This window comes from Corvus cornix, chromosome 10 (assembly GCF_000738735.6).
Source record: "Corvus cornix cornix isolate S_Up_H32 chromosome 10, ASM73873v5, whole genome shotgun sequence".
NCBI lineage: Eukaryota > Metazoa > Chordata > Aves > Passeriformes > Corvidae > Corvus > Corvus cornix.
This window is the reverse complement of record NC_046340.1, coordinates 11936699-11956831: the sequence shown is the minus strand read 5'-3', so window position 1 is coordinate 11956831 and position 20133 is coordinate 11936699. Positions and strand designations below refer to the sequence as shown.

Genomic DNA, 20133 nt, shown 5'->3' with positions numbered 1-20133 from the left:
GGGTCGGAGGTGGGCCCAGGTGCTCCAGGGATTTGGGGCATCCCACAGATCCTCCGGAGCAGGAATTTAGCCTGGAAAAGCTCCAAATTTTTCTACATCTGGGGAAAGTCAATCCAGGCTGATCCATGGAGAATTCCAGGTGGGATTCTGGGGAGGTTTGTCCCGCTGGTGGCACCTGTGGTGTCACGTGAGGGAGTGAATTCCATGGAAAACTCATCCCGAAATTCCTTGTGTTCAATGAGTTTTCCTTTAAGAGCTGCCAGTGTGGGAGAGGCTGGAATTCTGCTTCCAGCTTTTTTTTTTGGACCAGTTCTCCGGAGCTCTGAGCTCAGCAGAGCCGCTGGATCGGGAATGAGGGATCCACATGCTCCGGCTTGGAGCTGCTCCCTGGTATCCAGAGGGACAAATCCCAATCCAAAATCCAGGTCTGGGGTGGGTTTTGGTGTTCCTGAGCATCCATCCTTCCCTGGAAAGTTGGAAAAGCCCCCTGGGAGCAGCATCCAGATCGGGATAAAATCCCTGCCCTCCCCCTCGGCTCTTCCTGTGCTGAAATCTGGGAATTCGGGAATTGTTGTCATTCCTGCCCTGTGTTTACATTCCTGGTTTCCAGCCTCGCTCTTCCCAAACTCCCGAGGCAGCTGCATCCAAGGCCGGACGCCTCCCAAAGGTCAGGATCAAGGAGCTGCCGCGGGAGCAGCTGGAGCCTGGAAAAACCGAGCCTGGACGTGGGAAAACCTCCTGGGAATGGATCCCAAAAAGTCGGGAAGGAAGGCCGGGAAGGGATGAGGTGGAAGCACAAAATCCTGTGGGATTTGGAGGAGCTGGCCTTGGGATCCAGGGATTTGTGGGTGCCATTCCTGCCCGTGGAGAGGGATTGGAATGGGATGAGCTCCCAGCCCAAAGCATTCCATGATTCCATGACTAATTCCCGTTATCCGTAGGTTTTTCCAGGCAATCAGGGGCTTTTCCTGGATCCAGGGCTCAGCCATGTTCCAGCTGGGAGGGCACAGCCAGAGCAGCCTCCTCCTTATCCAGGGTTTTTCAGGAGTCATCCAAGGATTTTCATTTGGGGAAGACACGGGATCTTCCCTTTGGGAATGGCTTATGTAATTCCCAGATCCGCATCCAGCTGAACTCGCTCCCTGGGATGAAACATTCCCAGTTTTCCCTCCCACTCTGCCAGATTTTCACCCCCCTCTCTCTGAGATTTTTCCCCCCTTTTTTCCCAATCTTTCCCCCCTTCTTTTCCCAGTTTTTCCCCCTTTTTTTCCCCACTTTTCCCCCCAAATTCCACCCCCCCCTCCTCAGTTTTTCCCCTCTCTCTCCCAGGTTTTCCCCCTCGTTTCCCAGCAGAGGTGGCACCTGGGCAGGGGTGACATCGAGTGGGGGGTGGCACCCAAAGAGAGGTGGCACCCAAAGAGAGGTGACACCCAAAGAGAGGTGACATCCAAAGAGAGGTGACACCCAAAGAGAGGTGACAGCCAAAGAGAGGTGGCACCCAAAGAGAGGTGGCACCCAAAGAGAGGTGACACCCAGTGGAGGTGGCACCCAAAGAGAGGTGGCACCCAGTGGAGGTGGCACCCAAAGAGAGGTGGCACCCAGTGGAGGTGGCACTGCAGGGAGGCGGCCCCGAGCTGAGGGCGGCACCATCCCGGTGGAGGTGCCAGCCCCGGCGGTGCCACCGGTGTCCCTTGAAGCCAACCCCCACCAAGGTGTGATCCCACCGGGAGAGGCCCAGCATTCCCGGTCGCAATTCCCGGCTGGAAGCCGCTCCCTAAAGGGTGCCGCGGCCGGAGGAGGCTGTTCCCATTCCCAACCTTTCCCGCTGTCCCTCCTCCCAGTTTCCCTCGTCCCTCCCACTCCCTCCCAATGCTCGCCCGCTGTCAGGGAGCCGGGAAAAGCTTGGGATAAGGGAAGGGATTTGGGATAGGAGCTGCCAGTCCTGCCTCCCGCCGATGCTCGGGAGCGGGGATTGGGGCAGCCGGCGATTCCATGGCCTTTCCCAGCGGGATTCTCCTGGCCTGTTCCCTCTGCCTCCTGCCCGGTGAGTGCTCAGCCCGATCCCCAAAAAGCGGGAATCGCTTGGAAAAGCCCATGGAGAAACCTTAATGCGGCTCTTTGGAAAAGTTTTGCCGGGAGCGGGAGGGAGCTGGGAAAGGATGGAGATCTTGGATGGGATTCCCGGCATCGGGATTTTCCCGAAGGATCCGATGTTGGGGGGGGAAAGAACCACCCACCCCCCCCCCACCCCCTCCAAAATGAAATCCCCTTTTCCCTAAATCCAGCTTTTCTGAGGTTTGTCCCGTTGGAAAAATGGGAATGCTCGGGGTTAAAGGAGTTAGGAGCGGCTTTAGGCGGAGTTTAATTCCAGGAGCTGAGCCTGCGGCTTTTCCCCTTCTGCTCCGGGGGGGCTGGGATGGATTTTTAGGATTTTTCCCGGCTCGCTCGGGCTTTTCCTTGGAAAACGAGCTTCCCCAGCAGCGCTCATTCCCGTTTCAATCCCAGCTGGAATCGACCCGCGCTGGGAGCCACCAAAGTGGGGGGGGGGGAAACCGGGAAAAAAAACGGGGAAAAAGAGCTTTTCCCCAGCCGCGGCAGCGCGGCCGCCGGCTCGCGCCTGCTCCAGCTGCAAACATTCCCAAACTTCCTGCTGGAAAACGCGCCAGGACGGTTGGGGTTTTTCTGGCCGCTTTTAGGGAATTTTTTCCCTTTCTGCTGGGGGATCCTTTCAAGGGAGCCGCGGCCGAGCTGCTTTTCCTGGGATAATTGGGAACATGTGTGCCGGGATGGAGGGATTGGGGCTGCCGGCGTGGCCGCGGCTCTGGAATGGGATGCTGGAAAAATCCTGGGAGCCGGCGGAGCCCCGGGGAATTCCCCCATGGACGCGCTGCTGGTCCGTAATGGGGGGGTTGTGGCAGGGGGATTTGGGAAGGTGGCGGGATTTGGGAATGTGGCGGGATTTGGGAATGTGGCGCAGCGGGAATTGGGATGGGTGGGATGATCCCTGCGAGGGGTCTGTCCGTGGATGGTTCTGTCCGTGGGGATTCTCATTCCCAAGAGTTTCTGACCCTGGATATTTCTGTATCCAGGGATTTCCAGCCTCGGGGGCTTCCATCCATGGATGTTTTTGTCCGTGGATGTTTTTATCCCCAGGGATTTCCATTCCCATTCCCAAACGGTTCTGGCCCTGGAAGTTTCTGTATCCCAGGATTTGTGTCCCCAGGGATTTCCATCCATGGATATTTCTATCCATGGGAATTTCCATTCCCATTCCCGACTGTTTCTGCCTCTGGAAGTTTCTGTCCCTGGATATTTCTGCCCACGGTGCTTCCTGTAGCCAAGATTTTCTGCCCCTGGAAGTTTCTGTATCCCGGGATTTGCGTCCACAGGGATTTCCATCCATGGGGGTTTCTATCCATGGATATTTCTGTCCATGGATGTTCCCACAGGGATTTCCATCCTCGAGAGTTTCTATCCATGGATGTTTCTGCCCCTGGATTTTTTTATCCACAAGGATCCCCATTCCCATTCCCGAACATTTTTGCCCCTGGAAGTTTCTGTATCCCGGGATTTATGCCCACAGAAATTCCCATCTCGGGGCTTTCTATCCGTGGATGTTTCCATCCCTGGATATTTCTCCCCATTTCCATTTGGAATTTCCATTCCCATCCTGAAGCGTTTCTGCCCCTGGAATTTCCTGTATCCAGAGGTTTCTGCCCACAGGATTTGGTGCCCACAGGCATTTCCATTCCCGGCAGTTTCTGCCCCTGGATCTTTCTCCCCATGGGAATTTCCATTCCCATCCCGGAGCATTTCTGCCCCTGGATCTTCCTGCCCGGGCTGCTTCCCGGGGTATCCAGGTTTCCCGGGGTATCCAGGTTTCCCGGTATCCAGGGATTTCTGCCCCCAGAGCTTTGTGCCTGTGGGGTGTCTGGAATGAGCCGTATCCCGGTGGGAATGGTTCCCATTCCCGGCACTCCGCGGTGCCTCCGGACCGGGACGTGTTCAGCTCCTGGTGGATTCCTTTTTCCTGCTGTTTTCCATCTGGATCCCAGCAATTTGCGGATGTTTGGGATCTCCCAGATCTCCGGGATGAGCTCAGGGTGTTGGGATGGGATGTGAATCCATGGGAAGATCTCTCTGCTCCCTGTCCTGGCTGCTTTTCCCAAGGAAATCCCGCTCCCGGCTCTCTCCATAGCCCCGGGAGAACCTCCAGGGCTCTGTTCCTGCTTTTCCATTGTTGCACGGGCTGGGAATTCCGTGGTGTCCCTGGCGATTGTCCCCTTCCAGTGACATTCCCAGCACAAATCCCATCCCGGGATGTTCCAAGGTATCCCGAAATTTCGGAGCAGCTCCGAGGCTCTGGAGCCAAAGTGGGAGAGGCCATCCAAGGAATTCTGAGCCTCTCTTGTCCATCAACATTTCCCATGGGAATGGGTGGCCCTGGGATCACCGACGTTTCCCAGGAAATCTGGGAATTCCAGGAGGATGCGCTGAGATTCCATAAATTCCCGGGTTGGTTTTCCAGGGAAGGAATTGGCTCCTTGCCTTTCTGAAGAGTGGAATGGTTGTGGGGAACATCTGGAATTGGGAATTCCCAAGGATCCTTGGGAATCCTTGGGAATGCTGGGGACTTCCTTGTGGGTGGCTGCACAGTGGGTGGGGCTTTGTCCATCCAGGATTTCGCCGGGAAAGATCCCATAAAACCCCCCAAGGTCCTTGGAATTCTGAGCAACCACTTCCCCCCAGCTTCTGGATTTCCTGGAATTTTTCCGGGAAGTGCTGCCGTTATTAATTCCCGCTTGGCGTTATCCTGGAATGCCTGAGCCTCCGTTCATCCCCAGCATTCCCGGGCTCCAAATCCCAGGATTTTCCCTAATAACTGATGCCAAACTCTGGCTTGGAGATGGGAGAGCAACCGGGAGCTGCCAGCATTCCCTTGGCAAAGCGGGATTCCCGGGAATTCGAGCCCACCCTGCCCATTCCCGGAGTTTTTTCCCAAATATTCTTATCCTTTATAAAGTTTTCCTTGTTCAGCTGAATATTCCCTCTCCAGGAATTCCATCCCGAGCTCTGGCAGTGCCGGAGCCCAGGGAAAAAAGCTGGATTTTCCTGCCAATCCAATAAAAACTGGGATATTCTTCCGGCAGCTCCCGGAATCAGAAAACTTTGGAGCAAAAGTAGCAAAATCCAGCCCCAAATCTTCATGGAAGTAGAGCCAGGCTTGGGAATCACAGGAAAGCTGCCAGGAACATTCCCAGAGTTCCTTTTTCCAGCTGGGAATCCCAAAGGGTTCAGGCAGGGAAGTTTTCCCCCCCTTTTTTCCCGGATTTTCCCCCTTCCCCCCCCAGTTTTCCCCCTTTTTTTCCGGCAGTTTTCCTTTCTTTTTTCCCGGATTTCCCCCCTTTTTTTCCCAGATTTTCCCCCTTTTTTCCCCAGTTTTTCCCCTCTTTCCCCCAGTTTCGCCCCCTGCTGCCGGAGCCTTTGGAATCCTCCCCATCCTGGAGATTTCCCTTCCAAGGAGTTCTTTTTATCCTGGTTTTTCTCCTGGCTCGATTTCATTCCCATTCTTCTTTCCCAAAGTTTTTCTCATTTTCCTGAGATTTTTCCTGACAAGAATCAAAAGTTTGGATGCTCCAGAAGCTCCAAAGGAAAGGAGGAATCTGAGGCTTGGAATTCCAAGGAAATTCCAAGGAAGTTGCCCTTGGAATTCCAAGGAAAACCTGGATCTTGTAGTCCCTTCTTTGGGACAGTGACATCATTCCCGGCAGGAAAACCTCTCAGGCTCCTAAATCTCCTGGAGAACCTCTCCTGAGGTTCCCATGGAAGCTGGAGCCGGTTGGAAAATTCCCAATATTTTGGAAAATTCCCAATATTTTGGAAAATTCCCAATATTTCTTTTTTTCCGTTCTTTCCATTGGAATTTTGAGGTTCTATCCATTGCTCGGAATCTTCTCGCCCAGATTTTTTCACTTCCCTGGGTCCGTTCCCTGGGATTGGGATGCTCCAGCAGGAGCCACTCCCAGCTCTTCTCCCTGTTTTCCCAGAGATTTCCCATTCCATGGAATATTTCCCATCATTGGAGAGTTTTTGTTCCTTTTCCAGAGTTTTCATCCGGAAGCTGCAGCTCCTAATCCAAGGAGCCATGGACTGGGATTCTCCAATTTATCCGGCATTCCCATTCCCAAAAATCCTCTGCCTGGGTGCAAAATCCAGGCAAATTAAGAGGAAAACTCATCCCATCCTCTCCGACACTTCCAGATCTTGGAATTCATTGTTGGGAAAACCAAATCCCTTTCCCGAAATTCCCGCCGATTCCAGGCTGCTCTCCATGCCCTTCCTGCTTTCCCTTTCCCATCATTCCAAGCCCAATCCCAGCTTCCCTCTCTGCAGCCGGGAACCGGGAGAAGCTTTTCATTCCTTTGGGAATGTGAAACGAGGTCAACGCTCCGCAGAACTTCTCGGCTCTCCTCCCTGCTCCAGGGTTTTTTTATCCCTGCTTCCCTGCGTTGCTTCTTGGAGCACTCGGAAGTTCCTTCACCTTGGATTCCGTGGTCGGATTCCGCCATTCCCCGCTGCCAGCACTGCGAACGTTCCCGTTAGCTCGGGCATTCCCGTCTATCCAAACATTCCCAGCCTGGATTTTTCCACGGTGCCGACCTTTCCTACTGACGGATCCCTGTAAATTCCTCCTTTCTATCCCTAGAAATTCCAACACGAGCCTCTTGTCCCTGCCCTGGAGGAGGATTCCAAGGTTTTTCTTGGAATGACGCATCCAGCAGGATGCAGGGAATCGAATCCGGGATATCCTGGTTATCCGTGTCCATCCTGCCGCTCTCTCCTGGGATTTGGATCTTCCCATGAATAGCAAAGGGGCGTCTCCAGCATTCTCAAATCCAATCCTTGAGGAATTCCTGATCTCCCAATTTCCCACCTGGATCTGCTTCCAGGCAGAGGGAGGAGCTGCCAGAAGATTCCCCAAAATTTGCTCCAGGGCCAGGAAATTTCTCGGGAATTTGTCCCACGTGAGCACCAGGATCCCGGGATTGGGATGCCATGGGCAGGGAATTCTGTGGGAATGGGAATTTTCCACAGGATCCTTACGGTCCTAAGCCCAAAAATGGCCCTGTCCCAGCTGGAATTCCATCCTTAGGGAGATCCCCCTCTGGAGCTGCCTCTCCTCAGCTCCTGCTCCAACAGGGAATGGGAATCCCAGCTTTGGATCCATGGGAAAAGCCTCAGGGATGGCCGGGCTGGGGAGCTTTGGATCCATGGAAAAAGCCTCAGGAATGGCTGGGCTGGGAGCTTTGGATCCTTGGGAAAAGCCTCAGGAATTCCGGGCTGGGAGGCTTTGCATCCTTGGGAAAAGCTCCTTGGGAAAAGCCTCGGGAATTCCGGGATGGAGAGCGGAATTTTGGGAGGCTGCAGGTGAGGTGGGGCTGGAATACTTTGGAATTTCCATCCTGGCTGGGGTGGGAATGGGACCAAACCATCCCTGCTCCATGTCGGACGCTCCTGGAGCAATTCTGGGAGCAGCTTTCCCAGGATGGGTGAGCTTGGAAGCGCCGCTGGAATCTCCAAATCCGACCCCAAGTGGGAGCAGCGGGAGTGGGGCTGCGGTTGGAATCATTCCATGGCTGGAGCCTTCCCAAGTTCTTGCATTCCCGGTTTATCCTCTGGCCACGTGGAATTTGGGGTTTCCAGCCAAATCCTTGCCTTTTTTCCCAGGATTCGGGCATTCCTTCAACATCGACACCAAGAGGCCCCAGATTATCCCGGGATCCAGGGAAGCTTTCTTTGGATACACGGTGCAGCAGCACGACATCGGCGGGAAGAAATGGTGAGTGGGCTCCGGAAAACCGGGAATTTTGGTGGGAATTTCAGCAGGAATTGCACAGATCCACCCCAAACCTGACAATCTCCAAGAGAATTCCCAGTTTGGGGTGGGAATTGCTGTGCCAGGATGAGGCTGATCTTGGACGTGCTGCATGGAAAGGTTTTCCTTCCAAAAAGAGGAATTGCCGGTGGGAGAATGGAATATTGGGAATTTGGGAAGGGCGGGTATGGACGGGGTGTCCTGGCGGCTGCTCCAGGCGGGATCAGGATTCCTTGGAAGCTCTCAGGCTCCGCAAGAGCTGCAATTCCATCTGGAATTTGGGTGGGGCCATCCTGTTTTTTAGAGTTTCCGTGGAGGAGCTGGGACCTGGGGAAGTGCTCCATGGGGAATATCCATGGGGAATATCCATGGGGAATGTGGGATGAGCCTGGGATTGGCTCTGGTCTGGGATTTGATGCATTTGGCTGATCCCAGGGGATCCCAGGGCTGATCCCAGAGCTGATCCCGAGGCTGATCCCAGGGGGATCCCAGAGCTGATCCCGAGGCTGATCCCAGGGGGATCCCAGAGCTGATCCCAGGGAATCCTGCCCAGATGTTGGCCAAGACCTTTGGTGCATTCCAGGAGCACATCCGGATGCTCCAAAGCCCCTGGAATTCCCTGGAATTCCAGATCTGCCCCCCAGGGGGACGAAGCCCGGCTTAATCCCATAATGAACGCAATGGATACTCCCGGAATTCCGGAATCCGACCTTTTCCGCCCTGCTGGGGGTCCCATGCCGTATCCCAAAGCTGACATTCCTGTTCCATGGAAGTGGGGGAGTTCTCTCTTTCCATGGCTCCCAGTCCTGTTTTCCACCAGGATCGGGGCTTTTTCCCAACGGGAATTGTGCATCCTATGCAAGGGGTGATGCCTTGGGATCAACGGCTCTGCATAAAAGTTGGGAATTCAGTGTTTCCCGGGATTTCCGAGCTCTCTGAGGGAAACTACTGGAAAAGCCCAATGTTGGGAATATTCCCATCCCGGTTTTATCCCTAGGAGCTGTTCCCAGCTCCATCCCAGCAGAGGGGCTGCAATTCCTGGGATATTTGGGATCTCTTATCCCATTTTTCCATGCCTCACTACTGATGGGGTGGCCAAGGGCTGGATTCCCTGGAAAACGGGAATTTTTTCCTGCTTTCCTGAGCAAGACACTGGAGCAAAGACCAACTCTGGCTGATTTTCCCAACTTTTCCTGCCAACTTTTCCCAACTTTTCCCACCAACATCCGCAGGATCCACCTTTAGCTTGTCCTTCTGTTGGTTCCCTCTGCTTGGAAAAATGGAATTTTTCCAGCGGGATCCTATGGATGGACACGGATATAAAAACTCTGGACAGCGCCGTTGGAATCTGTGATTAAGCGGGAAAAAATTCCGAGGAAAAACGTGGATGCAGCTAAAAAATGGAGGCAGCAACTCAAAGGAGAAATGTGGGAGCAACCAAAACCTCTGGAATAAAAACCATGGATGTGCAGAGGGAGCTGGATAATAATTCCAGGAGCTGGATAATAATTCCAGGAGCTTGGTAAAAATTCCAGGAGCTGGATAACAATTCCAGGATCTGGATAATAATTCCAGGAGCTGGATAATAATTCCAGGAGCTGGCGGGACACGGAAGGAACGGGAATGTTTTGAGACCCCAGTTCCTGGTGAGCATCTTCCAATCGCATCCCAAAGAATTGCCCCAAATCCACTGGAATTCGGCAGACTCCGTGGTTCTCCGAGAATCCCAGCCATGGGATCCAGCTGCCAAATTCCAAGCGTGGAATCCCAGGATTTTGGCACCTCTCCTTCAGTCTGAGCCTTTCCGTGCTGCTTTTGCCTGCTGGGAATTGTTTGGGAATGGATTCCAAGGATGTGGGGTTGGTATTTTTTTCCATAGATTTATAAGGGAATATTGGAGCGGATCCAAACAGTTCGGATTCTCCAGGTGTTTGTTTAAAGCTGGGAATTGTTCCCCCTTTTCCAAACCTTTCAAGGAACCAGCCAGCCTCACAGGTGGGGGCTGGAATTGCATCCCAGAGAGCAGCGGAAAATCCGGGAGCAAATCCATGAGGGAAGAATTCAGGTTATTCAACTCCGGGGGGGTGGGGGGAAATTCCACGTGAATTTTTAAGGCTGGAAAAGCTCCTCCATGTGGGATTTGACTTGTGAGGGGTTTCCAGGCCTCCTTCTCCGCACTTTTTTCCCTCTTTTCCATGGAGCTGGAGGTGCCTCCTCCAGGTGGGAATGGAAAAGATGATGACAGGTGCCTGGAATTCATCCCAAAAACCACCGGAGCTCTGTGGAATTCCAGCTTCCCAGGCCTGGAGCACTCCCAGAGCAGGCAGGGAAAGGGAGACCTGGAATTGTGGGATCAGAGCATTCCCAGTGTCCAAGCTGGGGATTTTTGGGAAAAATGGGAATTCCCTGCATTGCTGTGTTTAGGATAAAATGACCTGGAAGGAATTTTGGGATAAGGAGAGGGAATTCCTGGGAGGACGGAGGGGATTTGGGGGGATTTAAGGTTGAATCCCAAATCCAGGCAGGTTAGACGCTGTGGATGGATTTATTTGGGAAAAAGGAGCAAAGAATTCCCACAAATGTGGGATTCGTATCCCTAAAAAACACGGAAGCTCCCATGGGAACAGGAGCTCTTCCCATGGAGCTCCTGGATGTTGGCGGCCAACACAACCTGGAATCTCACGGAATTTGGGGAAAAACATTCCTAGAGGTCCAAGAGCAGGGAAAAAAGGGAAAAAATTCCCTTCATCTTTCACCTCCCCCTTCCAAGTGCTTGTCCCGGTTGCTTCCCGTCATTCCAGGAGCTGTGGAATCCTGGCGAGGGGCACCCAGAGCCCCATTCCCAGATTTTTTGGGATGCTGGATGCTCCCGGGGAGTTCTTCCTCTATCCCAAGCTCGTATCTCAAAGGGAAGTTCTGATCCCAAAACTCCTTTTCCAAGGAATCCTGGCGAGGGGCACCCAGAGCCCCTTTCCCGCGGCTGCTCCGGGCACAGATGTGACATTCCCAGTCGGAGCCCGGCTGGAGAGGGGAATAAAAAGAGGGGAAAAAAAAGAGGGAGAAATCCTGCGGCTGGATTGAAAGCCAGAGTTGTGCTGATCTGGAAAAACACTTCCAGGGATCGCTGCTCCCGACTCCCGCCAGAGGTTTCTTGGCTGGAATTCTCCGTGGCTTGGCCGCCGCCCGAGCGCTCGGAATATTTGGGTGGAAGGGTAGGAAGTGCAGAGAATTCCATAATGTCTGCTCCCAGCTCTCCCTCCCAGCCCTGGGTGCAGGATCCCACCCTATCCCTGTTTTTTTGGGGGATTTTCCCTCTTTTTGGCCTCGTTTTCAAGAAAATCCTGGCTTGGTTTGGGTCATTCCAGCCCTGCTTCCAGAGGTTGCTCCGAGCTGAATTTGAACATTCCAGGGATGGGGTGGCAAGAAATCTGGGAATCAATGGTGCTTCCAAAAGGGAAGGGTTTGTTTGGGATGGAAATGGAAAACTGGGAAGAGTCGCCTGGAGAAAACTGGGATCACAGTTTTCTTGGGAATCTCCAGAGGGGAGCTGGAGATCCCACGAGAGCCTATGGATACGTGCGGATCCCGAACGGCTCCATGGAAAATTCTGGCTGATCCAAGAACCATGGGCAGGCGTCACCTGTAAACACCTCTTTAACATCCCGAAAACCAGGAAAAAATGACGCCGGGAAAAACAGGAATGTGGCATTCCTGCTGCCCACGGTATTCCAGGGTTCCTCGGGCTGCCTTTGCTCCCAGAATCCGCTGTTTCCATGGATTTGGGGTACGGTCATGGATTTGTCACTGCTGGAGCTGCAGCAGCGCCGCCTGGCCCCAGAGCCCAGGAAATTGGGAATAACCATTCCTGGCTGGATGAGGAGCGGCTGGAAAAGGCTGGGAGCATTTAGGTTTGGTTTTTCAAGGGAAGAGGGGAAAACCCTGGGAAGGCTTGGAAAAACAACAGCGGGGGTGATCCGGGGGATTGGGGCACGGGAATGGCAGGAGGGGACAGGGATCGGGACAGGGATCGGGACAGAGACTGGGATAGGGACAGGGATTGGGACAGGGATCAGGATTGGGATCGGGACAGGGATCGGGACAGGGATTGAGGAAGGGATTGGGATCAGGACAGGGATCGGGATCGGGATTGGGATCAGAACAGGGATCGGGACAGGGACAGGGATTGGGATTGGGATCAGAACAGGGATCGGGACAGGGACAGGGATCGGGAAAGAGACAGGGACAGGGATCAGGACAGGGATCGGGACAGGGACAGGGATTGGAATCAGGAAAGAGAGAGGGATTGGGATCGGGACAGGGATCAGGACAGGGATCGGGACAAGGCTCAAGTCCAGGATCTAGGCCTGGAATGGGATGAGCTTTAAGGTCTTTCCCACCCAAACCATTCCATAATTCCCTGATTTTGTAGGATTTGAGCCTTTCCCAGCCTGCAGATGTGGACACAACCATCTCATTCCCAGGCTGGAGAGAAAACTGGGAATCAGGACCCAGCACTGGGCTTTGCTGGAGCTCCTGGGATATTCTCACTTTTCCTCTCCTGATTTTTTTTTTTGGGATGCAAGTTAAGGATCCATCCTCAGACTGCTCGGGGCAGCCTGAGCTTTTCCTGCTTCATCCCTGTTTTATTCCCCTTTTGCTTTGCCGGGAGCAGGGAAAGGAGAGGAAGGTGAGGCAGGAATGGTTCGGTTCTGATTTTCTTCCAAAGCCTCATTTTTTCCCTCTTGGGAATCCAGGGAAAAATAGGGAGATTTGGGATCATCCCAAGGTGTGCGGAGGGGGAAAGCTTGGAAAAAGCCGGGAATGTCTCCCTTCTATGGCGGGATGCTCCAGTTGGTTTGGGATGATCGGGATTATTTGGATATTCTGGGTGATTTGGGATAACCCATCCCAAATCCCTGATTTTTTTAAAGGAGAAATCCAGGGTTTCAAGCTGCAGTTTCCAAGGAAAGGAAGAGTGGAGCAGCATCCCTAAAAACACCTTCCAAACAGCTGGAAAAGCCTTTTCCCGAGCTGCCAAGTTTCCATGAGGATTTGCCAGCTCCAGCTGATGAATCATTCCCAGTTAACTGAAAAGGGAAAACAATTCCATTGTTTTTTGGGAGACAAGAATTTCAGCTCCGGGAGCTCCACAGCCCCTTCGGATTCGTGGCAAAAGCTGGGAATGTTTGGGTTTCCTTTGAGCTCCCGGAATTGGGGAATGGCTGGGTTTGCCTCGTCATCCCGAAGGAATGATCCAACCCCCAATCCGCTGGTTTTTTGGGAATATTTAGGAGTGGGTGGTGTGATCGTGTTAATACGGGAATATCAATTAATGGAAAAGTCTCCAAGAGGATTTCTGCAGGAGGGGGGGCGCATCCAGGTGGAGCTGCTCCGAGACGTTAATTACATTCCATTTATCCGAAATTCTTTGGGAATTGGGAATTGCGCCAGGAGAGCCTCGTTTTCCCAGGTGCCTCCACCTTTATTCCTCCTCATCCTCAAGGTTTTTCCATCCCCCTTCCCCATCTTCCAGCTTTTCCCTCCTCTCCACATCCACACGGACAGTGTGGGAGAGCCTCAGGAAAACCAGCAAATTCCCAGAAAATCCCAGATTTCCCTGAGCTCCTGGATGCTGTCGAGGACAGCTCCAGCTGGGGACGATTTTCCCATCCCAAATCCCCACATTAACACTCGAGCCGTAAGACAGGAAGCGTTTCCATGAGAATCCTTGGATTCGGGAGCTTTTCCTTGGGTGAGCGGTTCCGCTTGGGAGCGCTGGGATCAAAGAATGCGATGTTTGTCCTTGGAGGAGCAGCATTTTTAAGGGATGACCATTCCCGGTCTAACCGGGAACATCTGTGCCGGTGGCTTTTCCAGCTGCTGGGAAGGGCCCTGTGGAACAAAAGAGCTCCTGTTTATCCGGAGATCCAGACTCGGACGGTTGCATCCATAGGATTTTTGGGAAGCTACCAAAAAAAGAATGCCATTTCTTTTGGGAGCGGGAGTTGCCAACAACTCGTGGCGCTGAGGATTTTTGGGATAGCCTGGAAGGAAGAGCCGGATTCCTCCGGTCCTGCGCTCTTCCTGCTTTGGGTTGCTGGGTCAAAGTGTTGTGGTCATGGAAAAGTGGGAAAAATGTTTGGATGTCCCAGAAATATCCGGCTGGAAGCTGGAATTCTTGCTGGGGGAATGGGATTTCGCAGCTCCCTTCTTTTGGAGAGCAGGGAAATTCCCGATGTCCACCAGAGATCCCAAGGTTCGGCTCCCGGTGTTTGGAACAGCCCCGGCTTGGAGAGAATTCCCTTTTCCAGGGTTTTCCTGGGAAAAATTCCTTCCCAACGTCCTCACCCACCACTGGAGATCCCGATGTTTGGCTCAGAGCTGTTCACAGCAACTCCAGGTTGGAGCAAATGCCCTTTTCCAGGCTTTTGGTGGGCAAAATTCCTTGTGGATCCCAGGGGGATTTGCTGGAAGTGCTCTACCAGCTCCTTGCTTTTCCTTCTGGTTCTGCTGGATCCCTGCATCCACATCCATGTCCTGGAGACGCTCTCGGAATGAAGTGGGAGGTGCCCATGGAAGGGGTTGGGATGAGATGATTCTTAAGGCCCCTTCCATCCCAAACCATTCCATGATCCTATGGAAAGGCTCCTCCACAGGCAGCCGGAAGAAGGGCCAATCCATGGGCACCGCAGCTGATTCCGAGGGATTTGGTGCCACCCTGGAGCTGGTGCCCTGCTCCTCCCTGTGCTTCCGGACAGGCTCGGAGCCCTCCCTCCCTGCCAGGAATCTGTTCCTTGCAGCTGATGGGCACCAATTCCATAATTCCCGGCGGCAGGGAGTCACATTCCCAGCTTTTTGCTGCTCCAGCGGGAAGGGAAGGAGAAGTTGTCCTTGGGACCATGACTGAGGTTGGGACACTCTCCTGCCACTCCCAACCACAAGCAGGGAATTGGGGCCGAGGAATCCTTTTTCCCAGGGGGATTCCCGTTCTCCAGGCGCTGACGGATCCGTGTTTTCCACAGGCTGGTGGTGGGAGCTCCGTATGAATCCAATGGGCAGCAGAAGACGGGAGACGTCTACAAGTGTCCGGTGCCGAGTGACGGCCACAGCAACTGCACCAAGCTCAACCTGGGTACGGCCCCTTCCCAAATCCCAAATGATCCCTGGAAGTGCTGGATTGGGTATCGGGAAGGAATTCCTCCCTGCGAGGGTGGGGAAGGACGAATGGAATTCCCAGAGAAGCTGTGGCCGCCCCTGGAAGTGTCCAAGGCCACGCTGGAGCAGCCTGGGATGGTGGAAGGGGTCCCTGCCCATGGAATGGGGTGGGACGGGCTTTAGAGTTCCTTCCATCCCAAATCATTCCATGATTCCCAGTTTGCTTCCCAGGCAGACAGCAAAGGGGGAGCTCTGGCTCACGGGGAGCTGCTTGTCCCAGAGAAATGGTCGGATCAGGGATTTGGGATGCGGCTCAGTGACATTTAGGATTGACAGGGCTGCCCTGGGGGCTGTTTCTGCTTTCTGGGCTGTGCCACGGAGAAAACAGGGATGCACAGGGATGGATCAGCCACCGGCCCGGGAATACGGGATGAGGCGCTGAGCCCTCCAAGGGATTTCCTCCTCTCCCAGCCTCATTCCCCAAACAATTTTCCTTCCTTAGTTGTTCATCTAGGAAAAAACCCAATCCTCACCTCACCAACCACTTCCAAAAATGCCCCAAACCCGGAGTTCCACCGGCAGAGGCTCCTCTGGCACAACTCCCGGTCGCTCCGGAGATGCCAGGGAGCGCTCCCGATCTGCCGGGAGCTGTGCCCGATGCCACCCTCTCTCCCAAGGGCGGGTGACGCTGTCCAACGTCTCGGAGCGCAAGGACAACATGCGCCTGGGCCTGAGCCTGGCCACCAACCCCCGGGACAGCAGCTTCCTGGTGAGCAGCGGGAATGCGGGGCGGGAATGTGGGAATGTGGGAATGGGGAGCGGGAATGTGGGAATGGGCAGCGGGAATGGGCAGTGGGACGTCAAGGGGTGAGAGGCTCCTCTCTGGGGGTTTTGTTTGTGTGATGGAGGGAGATGGATGCGGATTTAAGGGTGAGGCACGGTAAAATCGAGTAAGTTATGATGAAATGAACTGAAGTAAAAATAAAGAATGTAAAAGAACCAAAATAAATTAAAAATGGAATGGAATGGAATGGAATGGAATGGAATGGAATGGAATGGAATGGAATGGAATAGAATGGAATGGAATAGAATGGAATGGAATGGAATAAAGTAAAAGGAAATAAAATTATGTAAAATTACATAAAGCAAAATGAACTAAAGTAAAATGAAATATAATTACATAAAACGAAATAAAATAAAATAAAGTAAAATGAAATAAAATAAAATAAAGTAAAATTAAATTAAATAAATAAAAATTAAAATAAAATAAAGTAAAATGAAAAGAAATTAAATGAAATAAAAAATGAAATGAAATAAAATAATGTAAAATAAAGCAAAATAAAATAAAATAAATAAAGAAGAAAGTAGAATAAAAGAAAATAAATGTAAAATAAAATAAAAAGAAAATAAAAATTAAATTAAATTAAGTTAAATTAAAGTAAAATAAAATAAAATAGAAAGTAGAATAAAAGAAAATAAATATAAAAGAAAATAAAAAGAAAATAAAAAATAAATTAAATTCAATTAATTAAAATAAAATAAAAATAAAATAAAAAATTAAAAATAAAAAAGAAAGTAAAATAAAAGAAAAGAAAATAAAAAGAAAATAAAAAATAAATTAAATTCAATTAATTAAAATAAAACATAAATAAAATAAAATAAATAGAAAATAAAAAAATAAAAATATAAACATAAAATAAAATAAATAGAAAATAGAAATAAAATAAAAATTAGAAAAAATACAATAAAATAAATTGAAAATAAAATAAAATAAAATAAAATAAAATTAAATTAAATTAAATTAAATTAAATTAAAGAAAAGTCGGGCTTTGATGATCCTGTCGGTCCTTTCCAGCTCAGGACAATTGGTGATTCCCTCGTTATATTTCCATTACATGGATTTAACTGATTCCAAGAGCACACGATGGGTGCTGCCCGTGCCAGCACCGAGCCGCCCTGCGCTCATCGATCGCAGCCCTTACGGGAGCAGCTCCTGGATGGCTCCGGCTCTGTCGGAACGCCGGGAATTACGGACACCCCCTCGCAGCGCTTCGTTTGCCCTTCCTTCGTTTCTTTGCACAGCATTTCTCGTTTATTCCCTCAGTCGCTCGTTTGCTGGGGAGTCTCCATCCCTGGAAGTGTCCGACACCAGCTTGGGCGACTCTCGGAACACCCTGACCTCTGCAGTGTTTGCCTGCCCTTGGCCAGGCCTGGAACGAGTTCTTCCAGCTCCATTCCAACCCAACCCGTTCCATAATTCCATGATTCCCTGTTTCACGCACCGCCTCACGCGTTCCGTGGGGAAAAGCTGCCAACACATCCATGGAAAAGGGGTCGTTTCATCCCATTCCTGCTTTTTCCCGTCCCCGCCAGGCCTGCAGCCCCCTGTGGTCCCACGAGTGCGGCAGCTCCTACTACACCACGGGAATGTGCTCCCGAGTCAACTCCAACTTCCGCTTCTCCAGGACCGTGGCTCCGGCTCTGCAGAGTGAGGACCGATGATCCCGGCTCCAATCCCAGCTCCAATCCCGGCTGCGATCCCTGCTCCAATCCCGGCTGCAATCCCTGCTCCAATCCCAGCTCCAGTCCTGGCTCCAATCCCTGCTCCAATCCCGGCTGCGATCCCAGCTCCGATCCCTGCTCCAATCCCAGCTCCGATCCCTGCTCCAATCCCAGCTCCAATCCCAGCTCCAATCCCAAACTCTGATCCCTGCTCCAATCCCGGCTCCAATCCCGGCTCCGATCCCAGCTCCGATCCCGGCTCCGATCCCGGCTGCAATCCCTGCTCCAATCCCTGCTCCGATGCCGGCTCCAATCCCGGCTCCAATCCCAACTCTGATCCCTGCTCCAATCCCAGCTCCAATCCCAGCTCCAATCCTGACTCTGATCCCTGCTCCGATCCCTGCTCCAATCCCGACTCTGATCCCAGCTCCAACCCCGGCTCCAACCCCGGCTCCAATCCTGACTCCAATCCCAACTCTGATCCCTGCTCCAATCCCGGCTCCAATCCTGGCCCCAATCCCGACTCTGATCCCTGCTCCAATCCCTGCTCCAATCCCGGCTCAGATCCCAGCTCCAATCCCAGCTCCAATCCCTGCTCCAATCCCGGCTCCAATCCCAGCTCCAACCCCGGCTCCAATCCCAGCTCCAATCCTGACTCCAATCCCAGCTCAGATCCCTGCTCCAATCCCAGCTCCAATCCCAGCTCCAATCCCAGCTCCAATCCCGGCTCAGATCCCAGCTCCAATCCCAGCTCCAATCCCAGCTCCAATCCCAGCTCCCATCCCACCTCTGGAATCAGAGGGAATCTCTGTTCCCAACCCCAGGGAGAACACAAAGTGCTGTCAGTGCTCAGAGGAAGCGATTCCAAAGGGTTCCACACATCTGGGAATGATTTTCCTTGTGATTGACACCTTGGGAAGACAAAAACACCTTCTTCTTCCCGAGCCTGGAATCCAACATCCCGAATATTTTATCAGCAGAGCTAAGGAGGGAAATAGGGAAAGAATTCCGAGCTTGGCTGCACGAAACAAAGCCCTCACTTACTGCAAGTTAAATACCTTGGAATTTGGGAATTTGAAGCCAGGATTTTATTCTGGAGGGTTTAAATGAAGTTTCCTGGATTTCCTGGAGCTGGAAAGGATTGCCAGAAGCCTGTCCTGCTCCTGGAAGCTCCTCATCCCATGGCATGTGATTCCCCAGCTCCAGCACCCCTCTGGTGTTGGTTAATTCCCAGGGCAGAGAGATGGGCTTGGAAAAATGGGATTTTGGGGGGATTGAGGCAGGAAAGGCAGGGCCCATCACCAAATTCCCAGGGCATAAGGAGGGCCTTGGGAAAATGGGATTTTCAGGATCAAGGCAGGAAAGGCATCACCAAATTCCCAGTGTCGCTTCCCTCGTTATGTTCCAGCCCTTCCTGCAAAGGACATTTGGGATTTTAGGGAATTTTAGGAAGCGTTCGTTTAGTGGGATGCAGGGTCAGCTGCTCTCCCTGATTCCCAGGATGGGATGGAGATGGAGGCACACGGAGGATCCCAGTGATCCAGGAGTGACTCCAGTCCATGGATTCTTTAATCCATAAAGACCTAGAGGATGGAAGAGCAGCTGGTAAATCCCTGAAATCTACGATCATCCATGACTTTTCCAAGGAATGTTATAAAACATCAGCAGACTGAGACGATCCTGAGCAATTTTCCGCACTGGAAAAAGGCAGCTCCTGAAATCCCTCCTGCTCCGGCTGCAGAGCCGAGCCCTGGGGTCCCCTCTGGGGTTTTTGGCTGCCTCGGAGCTGAGGATTTCATGGGAAGGGAGGAAATGCCCGCCTTGTGTTCCATGGCAGGGCTGGGAATGACTCAGGGATCAGGAACGGCTCTGCGGGAGGAACGGAGCCGGATCCTGCTCCTCTTTGAAGTGTGGAATGGTATTAGATGGGATCAAATTCCAAAGCTGAATCCCAAATGATGCCACAGAGTGTTATTCCTAGGAAGCGATCCCATCTTCTCGCAGCGGAGCGGATTCCTGTGGCTTCTCCCCACCTTGCTGGAGCCCAAAGTTCTTCCCCAAATGATTGAAATCCCATTGTTTTCCCGATAAATCCTAAGAGGAAGTAGCTGGCTGGGAGTGAAGCCACAAACCTGCCCCTTTGCAAGAGGACTTTGACTAAATCCCTGGATTTTCCACAGGATGCCAGACCTACATGGACATCATCATCGTCCTGGATGGATCCAACAGCATTTATCCATGGGTTGAAGTCCAGCACTTCCTGATAAATATCCTGAAAAAGTTTTACATCGGTCCCGGACAGATCCAGGTAAGGCGCTGAACCGTTTGTGTCATCCTGGGGCCATTCCCAACATCCCTTTTCTCTCAATCTGCTGGAATTTGTCCAAATATTGGGATTTTTAACTCATTCCGTGGAAAAAACACTGCCATTAATGTCCCTAAGTGAGCCATGGAGGGAGCACATCCCACATCCCAGTGGGAACAGGGAGGATGAAACCCTATGGAAAGACAGGCAGCTGTGAGGAGCTCTCCATCCTCTCGCTCCGAGAGATCATGGCTGGATTTAGGCAGGAATTTGGACAGGGATTTGGGCAGGAATA

General features: G+C 52.1%; 1 protein-coding gene across 2 annotated transcripts in view; it reads left to right on the top strand.

Annotated features, from left to right (window-relative positions):
* Nucleotides 1–1613: 1613 nt before the first annotated feature.
* Nucleotides 1614–20133, top strand: part of ITGA11 (integrin subunit alpha 11) — a 41398-nt gene continuing 22878 nt past the window's right edge. Inside the window, exons 1-6 of one of the 2 annotated variants that reach the window (XM_039557492.1) lie at nt 1614–2044; nt 7729–7840; nt 14899–15008; nt 15709–15800; nt 17405–17519; nt 19714–19841. In XM_039557492.1, the coding sequence (XP_039413426.1) occupies nt 1993–2044; nt 7729–7840; nt 14899–15008; nt 15709–15800; nt 17405–17519; nt 19714–19841 (609 nt within the window). In that variant the 5' untranslated portion in view covers nt 1614–1992. The remainder of the gene's footprint in view (nt 2045–7728; nt 7841–14898; nt 15009–15708; nt 15801–17404; nt 17520–19713; nt 19842–20133) is intronic. The other variant, XM_039557493.1, reaches the window with a different exon arrangement.